The 9,177-nt window shown below is 56.2% G+C and overlaps 2 protein-coding genes across 3 annotated transcripts; both read left to right on the top strand.

Annotated features, from left to right (window-relative positions):
* Nucleotides 1-125: 125 nt before the first annotated feature.
* Nucleotides 126-3,885, top strand: PFDN5 (prefoldin subunit 5). 2 transcript variants are annotated; one of them, XM_026000405.2, is made up of 6 exons: nt 126-522; nt 702-804; nt 1,045-1,076; nt 2,067-2,141; nt 2,257-2,362; nt 3,673-3,885. In XM_026000405.2, the coding sequence occupies exons 1-6, from the start codon at nt 451-453 to the stop codon at nt 3,747-3,749; spliced, it is 465 nt and encodes a 154-aa protein (XP_025856190.2). In that variant the 5' UTR covers nt 126-450; the 3' UTR covers nt 3,750-3,885. The 2 variants fall into 2 exon arrangements, with proteins under 2 accessions (XP_025856190.2, XP_072621288.1); XM_072765187.1 differs by having other exon boundaries at nt 399-561.
* A 205-nt stretch (nt 3,886-4,090) lies between these two features.
* On the top strand, nt 4,091-9,033 carry MYG1 (MYG1 exonuclease). Its single transcript, XM_026000408.2, has 7 exons — nt 4,091-4,309; nt 4,394-4,506; nt 6,252-6,411; nt 7,954-8,106; nt 8,252-8,374; nt 8,484-8,665; nt 8,810-9,033. Exons 1-7 carry the CDS (start codon nt 4,091-4,093, stop codon nt 9,009-9,011), a joined length of 1,152 nt encoding a protein of 383 aa, XP_025856193.2. The 3' UTR covers nt 9,012-9,033.
* The last annotated feature ends 144 nt before the right edge of the window (nt 9,034-9,177 follow it).

The raw sequence follows: 9,177 nt of genomic DNA, 5'->3' as shown, positions 1-9,177 counted from the left end.
CGCGTGGAGCCTGCTTCTCCCTCTGCCTGGGTCTCGGCCTCTCTCTCTCTGTGTCTGTCATGAACAAATAAATAAAATCTTAAAATTAAAAAAAAAGTTTTCTTTGAGAGACAGCGCGGGAGTGAGGGGGAGCCCGAGGCGGGACCGCCGCCAGCACGCAGGGCCGGGCCGCGCGGAGGGCGACGGGCCCGGCCTCAGCTCCCTCAGCTCCCGGAGGCCGGGGTCGAGGCCGGGGTCCTGTCGGGCCCACGTCACGGCGCCGGGCCGCGGAGGTCCCGCGAGAACGGCGCACGCTCCCGCGAAGCGGGTCCAGCCCGCAGAGGCCGCGGCCCCTCCTCCCGCGCGGGGGCCACAGAGACGGCGGCGCAGCGCGGCCTCGGCGCGCGGCCATAGAGAGGCGCAGGGGGCGGCTAGAGCGCCGCTTCCGCCCCGCCGGTCCTCCTTCCCGACATGGCGCAGTCGGTTAACATCACGGAGCTGAACCTGCCGCAGCTAGAGATGCTCAAGAACCAGCTGGACCAGGTGTGGACGGGCGGCCGAGACGCCCCACAGCCGCCCCGCGTGCGTCCTGCCCTCGCGTCCCCGGGGAGAAGCCGCCCCCGTCGCAGCCCCGTGGACCCGCGGCGGCGCCTCTCTCTCTCTGTCTCTCTCTCTCTCTCTCCCTCCAGCCCCCACCTCACCGCGTCTCCCGTCCTCCGTAGGAAGTGGAGTTCCTGTCCACGTCCATCGCGCAGCTCAAGGTGGTGCAGACCAAGTACGTGGAAGCCAAGGACTGTCTGCACGTGCTCAACAAGAACAACGAGGGTACGGGGTAGGCGCGCGGCGAGCCGGCCCCTCCCCAGGCGCGACGAGACAGCCGTCTTCTCCGCCCCGTGCCCCGCTGGGAGCCCTCTCGGGTCGGCTGTCCAGGCCTGGAATGTGCCGGACGTTCCTCCGCTGTTGTCCCCGTTTCTGTTCTTAATTCTGTCTTACCGCCCCTGCCGCCTCGGAACGCTCTGTAACGTCTTCACCTTCCCCAGTTGTTTGTCTTAATTGCTTTCACAGGGAAAGAACTACTCGTCCCACTGACGAGTTCTGTATCCTTTCCACAGAAACTGCTATATCCTGCTAGCTCTCTCCTTTTGTGTCTCCTCCCTCTTGGAAAGAAAGAAAGAGAGAGAGAGAGAGAGAGAGGGAGGGAGGAAAAGGATGGGATTCCTTTTTGATTACTGCAGAGCGTTCCCATAATCCTGAGAACACGCACTATACACTGTTTGTACCTCTCCTAACCTGGGGTTAGCATCCAGCTAATGCCTTGCGAGCACCAAGGCATATGCAGAATCGAGGTGCGATTATTTCCCTTTGCTGTTTGAGAGTGTCCTCTAATAGGAAGGCGAAACAGGTGGGCTTACGCTTCTACTAATGACTTAGAAGACATAAACGATGGAAGAATTGCAGGGTACAGAAACAAAGAGGGTTGGCTCTGTTTATGAATCCTCAGTTTTGGCTTAACTGTAGCTCTTATTTCTAAATTCTTATTACCAAGAAACCTGGATTGTGGCTGCCGGTTCGGTGTTTTCCTTGAATGAGTAAGGTAGGGCAGTAGGGCATCTGTAAGCTATATTTGGAGAACAGACAGGCTAAAAAAGAAATAGAGAAGTAGTGTAGTAGGGGCCGGCTAAATAGTGAGCATTTAATCCATTAGGAATTAGCTAGTGATTTCACGATTGGGACTGTTGATGGAAAGTGAGGCCAGCTTTTTATCACTCTTACTACTGTACATCAGTAGGAAAACATCGTTGTGTCTAGTTCTTCTGGGGGAAGTAGTGGGAGGAAGTGTAAGAACTGCTTGGAGGACGGGAGATGGGATCAGGGCAAGAGAGTGTTGTGGCATATGCCATTTTCTCCATAAGGATCCAACTTCTCTGTCCTTTCCCATTCGGAATGTATAGGTATAGTTCTGAGGCCTCCAGATTCTTCAGTCCTTGTGGCTTGTAACTTTTTAGAAAAAAAGGCCAAGCAGGCTAGCTGACGGGCAATGGTGACACTCCTGCTGGGCTAGTTTTCCCTTAATCCTTGCTTCTTAGATGTATGTCCCTGGGAAGCTACATGATGTGGAACATGTACTCATCGATGTGGGAACAGGCTACTATGTAGAAAAGGTGAGTGGAAATAACCACATGATGCCCCTCTGAGCAGGGAAAGGAAGTTTAGGGGAAGACCTAGAGTGCAACATGGGGTCTCCTCTTAGCCCTTCATTCACCTCTGACTTTGCAGACAGCGGAGGATGCCAAGGACTTTTTCAAGAGGAAGATAGACTTTCTTACGAAGCAAATGGAGAAAATCCAACCAGCTCTGCAGGAGAAGCATGCCATGAAACAGGGTAAGGTTGGCCTGGGGCACCTCTTCACCCTTTCTACCATGATGAAGGGCATGGATTCCAGTGTGAACTGGGGGTGTCCCCTTTGCTAGATTAAAACCATGTCTTTCCCTTTGGTGTCTAGATGTGATCTCTAGATTCTTTGCATTGCATACCCACTATCTGTAGATTGCACAGTTGGGTGCTAGAGAAATTTAGAGGAAGGAAATCGTATCTTTGTTCTTGGGTGTTCCTATTTAATGGGGATGGAATGAAGGAGATGATACGTGTAAATGAATAGACAGGAAGGAAATACAGCCCTATTAACTAAGTACTAACCATTGCAATGCTGGCTACACATTAGAATAACCCAGGAAGTTTAAAAAGGAAGCCCATGTCCAATCCAAACCAATTAAATCAACCTGGGGGGGGAATTCTAGAGGATCGGTGTTTTTTTAAAAAACTCCCCAGGTAATTCTGTTACAGTCAGGATTGAGAACCATTGTTCTAAAGGTGAACATCTTATCCATGGTTATGTTTGACTCTTTTAATACTGTATTCATTTTTATGTCCCACTGGTTACCATATTTACTGACACATTGTAGAGTGTAAATTTGTTTGTGTGAATATGTCCCACAGTGGATCACTGTTAAAAGTAGTTTTTTTTTTTTTTTTTTTTTAAAGATTTTGTTTACTTATTCATGAGACAGAGAGAGAGGCAGACACAGGCAGAGGGAGAAGCAGGCTCCATGCAGGGAGCCCGATGTGGGACTCAATCCTGAGTATCCAGGATCACACTGTGGGCTGAAGACGGTGCTAAACCACTGAACACTCGGGCTGCCCAGTTTTTGGTGTTTTTAAAGATTTATTTATTTGACAGGTGCCTGGGTGGCTCAGTTGGTTAAACATCTGCTTTCAGCCCAGGTCATGAATCCAGGGTTCTGGGATCGAGCCTTGTGTTGGGCTTCCTGCTCTGCAGGGAGTCTTCTTCTCCCTCTGCTGGTCCCCCATCCCACTCATGCCTGAGCTCTCTGTGTCACATAAATAAAATATTCTTAAAAAAAAAAAAATGTATTTGAGAGAGAGAGTGCCTGAGCATGGTGGGGAGAGGGGGAAGGTAGAGTCTTAAGCCGACTCCACACTGAGCACAGAGCCAGGCAGGGGGCTCCTCTCAGTACCGTGAGATCAGGACCTGAGCCCAAACCAGGGGTACCACACGTATCCGACTGCACGCCCCAGGCAGTCCTCAGTGTTTTTTTTTCTCACGGTTCCTAACTCTGGGTTCTCCACTCAAGCTTCAGACCAAGATCTGACTCCTCTTTTCCCCCCCACAGCTGTCATGGAGATGATGAGCCAGAAGATTCAGCAGCTCACAGCCCTGGGAGCAACTCAGGCGACGGCCAAGGCCTGAAAGCTCGGTTCAGAAACGGTTCAGAAACGGGCCAAGTGCCCCTGCGGCGGGAGCTGGGACTTTGTGGGCGTGGCTTCCCGGGGCCCAGGACGGGAGGGGCTTGCTTCTTGCTAATAAACGTGCCCGCGGGGCCCAATGTTGGTGTCGGTGCTTTCCGCGGAGGCTGGAGGTGCGCGGGGGGGCGGGGCGGGGGTGCTGCGGCCCCGCCCGGCACTGCGCGTCTCGAGGCGGGGGGCGGGGCCGGGCGGGCGGGCCCGTTGCCGTGGGAACGTCCTGCGGCGGAAGTGCGGCTGCGCGACGCCTCCCCTTCCGGGTCGTGACCCGCGGGCCCCGGAGGCCGCATGGGCCGCGGCTTCCCGCGCGCTCTCCTCCTGCGGCTGCTGCGGCCGCCGCCCCCCGCGCAGCCCGGACCCCGGATGCTCCGCGCGGAGCCCGCCCCGCCACCGAAGCGACCCCGCGGCGGCCTCATGGCGCCGGCCCGAATCGGGACGCACGACGGCACCTTCCACTGCGACGAGGCGCTGGCGTGCGCGCTGCTGCGCCTCCTGCCCGAGTACCGGGTACGGCCGGGTCGCGCCCCGCCCCGCCCCCGGGCTCCCCGCCTGCGGGACCCTGGCCGCCCCCTCACCTCCTGTGCCCCGCAGGATGCGGAGATTGTGCGGACCCGGGACCCCGAGAAACTGGCAGCTTGTGACGTGGTGGTAGACGTGGGTGGCGAGTACGACCCTCAGAGGCACCGGTACGACCATCACCAGAGGTCAGTGCCCCGGCGCCCTCGCCCTGACCTCGACCCCGAGGGCCCCGAGGGCCCGAGGGAGCCGAGACCCACGGCCCGCGGGCCGCACCCCGTCAGGTCAGCGCTTCACCTGTGCTCCGACACGGGAGAGCGTCCTTTCCGGGGGGGCCTCCCGCCCTCCGGCCCCCAGCGCATCGCGCTCCCGCAGTGAGTCACCCACCTCCTCCTCCGTCTTCTTTTTTCTTTTTATTGATTCATGAGAGGCAGAGACACAGGCAGGGGGAGAAGCAGGTTCCATGCGGGGAGCCCGACGCGGGACTCGATCCCAGGACCCCGGGGTCCCACCCTGGGCCGAAGGCGGCGCTAAACCGCTGAGCCCCCCGGGCCGCCCATTCCTCCTCCTTTTCAAAGGAACTTGAGCCTTTCCTGTGTGCAGGTTCACAGCAGCACCCGCCTGCCCCAGGGCTTATACTTCCTAAAACTCTGCCCACGCCCTCCCATCTGGAAATCAGAGGACTGGGGCAGCCCGGGTGGCTCCCCGGTTTAGTGGCGCCTTCGGCCCAGAGCGGGACGCTTAACCGACTGAGCCACCAGGCACCCCAACGCTTTTGGAATATAAAGCATGTAATGAACACCCAGCGGCCAGTCTCCCAGCCTGAGCACTGGAAGGTTACCATTATATTCGCCCCAGTACGCAGGCACTTCTTCCCTGTCCCATGCCCTGGCCTCCCCAGAAGTAGGCCGTGTCCTTCATTCTGTGTTCATCATACCCCCGTTTACTGTGTAGTTTAGCACATCTTCAGTAGTTTAGTTTTGCTTTTTGGATTTTTATCTGGGGGTTTATTCTGTATTCATTTTTATGCCTTATAGACATTTTTTATATACTCTAATAAAAAGCACAAAAAAATAAGCTCTAGGTGATTTTGATGGATGGGTATTTAGAAATTACGGCTGTAGCTTCTGCTTCCCTAAGAACTGTCGTATCAGTAGAATTCAGGTGTCTACCTTTCTCACCCCTGCCAGCACTGCAGGTGGTCTGCATTTCCGCATGCTGCCTGGCACAGCGCCAAACCCTGAGCTTGTCCGCTCAAGTTCTTAGGTTCCCTACTACCAGACTCTTCTATATAGTGGACGAGGCCTGCCATGATCTATCTGGCCCTTGCTTACCCTTCTAGCTTTTTTTTTTTTTTTTTTTTTTGCCACTCGTCACACCCAAGCTGCCTCTCTTGCAGTTCCGTGTAGAGACCTGCCTCGGCCATTATACGTGTTGGTCCCTCTGCCTGCGATGCCTTTTCTCCTTCGCCTTTTGTCTGGCCGGCGAACACCTAATTCATATTTTAGGAATGACCTGAAGTCGCTCTTCTCACCCCACCCCCATTGCCTTGTTTATAACCTACCGAGAGCATTAGCTTGGTGGTGTGCATGCGTGTCTGCCGGTAGTAGGTGAACTTGAAGGCAGGGACATGGTCTCAGGGTTTGCTCTATCCCTGATGTGTAAAACACAAAGCCTGGCATGTAGAGAGCAGTGAATTCAGCATTGTCAAATGAAAGCATGAACAGACTCCAAGCTGAGGTCCGTGTTGATCCCCATGGAAAAGCTGAAGCCCCCGCAGCCAGGCGCTCTCCTCCCGACTCCTGAGCATTCTCCAGCACCCCCCCCCCCCCCCCGTGCCTATGCACACGCACACACACACACACACACACACACAGAGTTGTGGGTTCACTGGGGCAGCTCTGCCTCAGCCCTGCCTCCCCGTGCTCCTCAGATCTTTCACAGAGACCATGAGCTCCCTGTCTCCTGGGAAGCGGTGGCAGACCAAGCTGAGCAGTGCGGGACTCGTCTATCTGCACTTCGGGCACAAGCTGCTGGCCCAGTTGCTGGGCACCAGCGAAGAGGACAGCATGGTGGGCACCATCTATGACAAGGTGGGGACCCAAGGACAGAGATGACCCGTGAAAGCATCTCCAGTAGCTGGGAGTGGCACTCGGCAGGACTGGGCCTCAGGTCAGGACTCCTGGCCCAGAGCTGGCCCAGCACCGTCTCCCTCAGTCAGGCTTGCCTTTTCACCTCTGAGAAGGTGAGGTAGTTTAGGGAAGGGCTTTGAAAACCATAAAGCAGTGTTTCGCGGTCCTTTTCTTGATCGGCCATCATAAAAAATGATGGTTCAACAGCTTGGTAATAGAGGAGGCAGCTGGTTTTGGGAAGCACCTGGCTTGAGGTTCTGGCTCCCTGAAGGTGAGGGGGGCAGATCTTGGACCCCCGCATCGGAAGTTGAGCTGGGAAGGATTTGATTATGAAAGTATCGTCAGGAGGGGTGGCCGGGTGGGGGTGGGGGGGGAAGAAAGTATCGTCAGGCTCCCCCTGCTTGCTTTGCAAGCAGCTCCACACACTTCTACTACAGGAAAGGGAATAGGGCTAGTGGCTCCAGCACGCAGGTCAGATCCGTGATTCTAAGGACACCGACTTGCCCCCACTCCTGTGAAGTTCAGAGGTCAAGCTTCAGTTTCCATCAATGCTGGCTTTTGCAGAGGCCGTTGAGTTCGGTTCTCTCGTAGCTCACCTGTCCTCTGCCTCCTGTGACACAGCATTTGTACAATCCAAAGAGGTGAAGAAATGTGAACCATAGGGTCAGAGTTTGGGGAATACTATGGTTTTTAGACCGCCTCAGTCAATTTTCCCTTCTGCTGAGGGGCTTCTAAGCAGGGAGAGATTACCCCAAGTTCTAACTGAGCATCAGGTTGGGGTCCAGACCAAAAGATGCTGGGCAGGAAGCAGTCTTTCTCCGCTCTCCCGAGGAGCGCTTTCCCGCATACCGCAGCCGTGCTGCCGTTACAGGCCTACACGCAGGGCCGTTCTGCTTCAAGCACTGAAACACTGATGTGCCGTGTCCTTTCTGCCCCCAGACTCTTGAGGCACTATCCTACTATTTCTGTGGCCTTGGGAGATGCAGCCCCGGCTCCCACCATGTGGCACATCACAGGCTGCCCTGGGACCACATCCCGGCTCCTAGGTCTCGGCCAGCACTCCCTCTCCCACCTGACTCTAGTTCGGCCAGACTCTCGTGGGCCTCATTTACCAGGTCAACTGAATAGCCTGCTCAGCCCACCTGGAGCTTTACCGTGTCCTGGCCACGGGGATCCACTCCCAGAGCCTCTCCTGGAACTTGAGACCTTCCTGGCTCCGAAGTCAGCAGCCCCCTCCTCACATGTGCTGGCCTTGACTTAGGCTTTGCGCGCTTGTGGAGGGGGCGCTGGACTAGAAGTCAGGCTATCTGAACTCCAGCCCAGCACGATTAGATCTGACCGAAAGCCGCTGACCTCCCCAGTTCCCCCTTTCTTCATCCGGTGAACGTTGAGAGACCCTCACAGGGTTGTTGCAGACTGGTGGGTGCGCCCATCCTTTGAAATCTATAAAACTTGATGCAAATGGTAGGTGCCCTGGAGCATTTTCTCCTGCTGCTGCCTTAGATGTACGAGAACTTCGTGGAGGAGGTGGATGCGGTGGACAATGGGATCTCCCAGTGGGAAGAGGGAGAGCCTAGATACGTGCTGACGACCACACTGAGTGCCCGGGTTGCGAGACTTAACCCCACCTGGAACCAGCCCAACCAAGACACCGAGGTAAGGGGAGCCCCGGGGGCAGAGACCACGAGGGAGACCACGAGGCACGTGAGTACTTTGGGGGAGGAAATGAGTGGTCGCCTCCTCCAGTCCTAGCCACGCTGGAAGTTGGGGCCAGCACCATGGTTCTGATCCCGATTCCCAGGCCGGGTTCCAACGCGCCATGGACCTAGTTCGAGAGGAATTTCTACAGAGAGTAGACTTCTATCAGCACAGCTGGCTGCCCGCCCGGGCCTTGGTGCAGGAGGCCCTGGCCCAGCGATTCCAGGTACAGGCCCAGGCAGGCCCTGGGGTTCGTGGCTTAGTGACCCTGGCAGGCTGCCGGCTAGTGGGGCTCCCACTTCCAGCCTGACCTTCCAGCCATGCCTCCCTTCCAGGTGGACCCAAGTGGAGAGATCGTGGAACTGGCAAAAGGTGGATGCCCCTGGAAGGAGCACCTCTACCACCTGGAATCTGGGCTCTCTCCCCCGGTGACTGTCGCCTTTGTTATCTACACTGACCAGGCCGGACAGTGGCGGGTACAGTGTGTGCCCAAGGAGCCCCATTCGTTCCAGAGCCGGTAAGATCCTAAAGGACCACCTGCAGGCCTCAGGCCTGTCCCACCTTATCTGAGGGGGCCACAAGCCTTGGCCCCTGCCATGCTCCCCCCCCCCCCCCCCAGGGCCTCCACTTGCTCCCACCAGCTTCCTCTTCTCACTTGTAGGCTGCCCCTGCCAGAGCCATGGCGGGGTCTTCGGGACGAGGCCCTGGACCAGGTCAGTGGGATTCCTGGCTGCGTCTTTGTCCACACCAGCGGCTTCATTGGTGGCCACCGCACCCGAGAAGGTGCCTTGAGCATGGCCCGTGCCACCTTGGCCCAGCGCCCAGCACCTCAGCCTCCCACAAATCCCCCCTTAGCCCAATAAAATGTCATCTGTGTCATACTGATCAAGTCCTTGCCCCATTATTGCCCTGTACCATTTGGGGAATTGCCAAAATTTGGGAAAAGTGAAATATCTATTATATGCCAAAGCCTATGGTAGGTGTTTTCTGCTTTGCTTTCCAAATCATCTGAAAACCACCCAGTTCGTA

The sequence above is a fragment of the Vulpes vulpes genome, chromosome 8 (assembly GCF_048418805.1).
Source record: "Vulpes vulpes isolate BD-2025 chromosome 8, VulVul3, whole genome shotgun sequence".
Classification (NCBI taxonomy): Eukaryota; Metazoa; Chordata; class Mammalia; order Carnivora; family Canidae; genus Vulpes; species Vulpes vulpes.
This window is presented reverse-complemented; position numbering and strand designations above follow the sequence as displayed.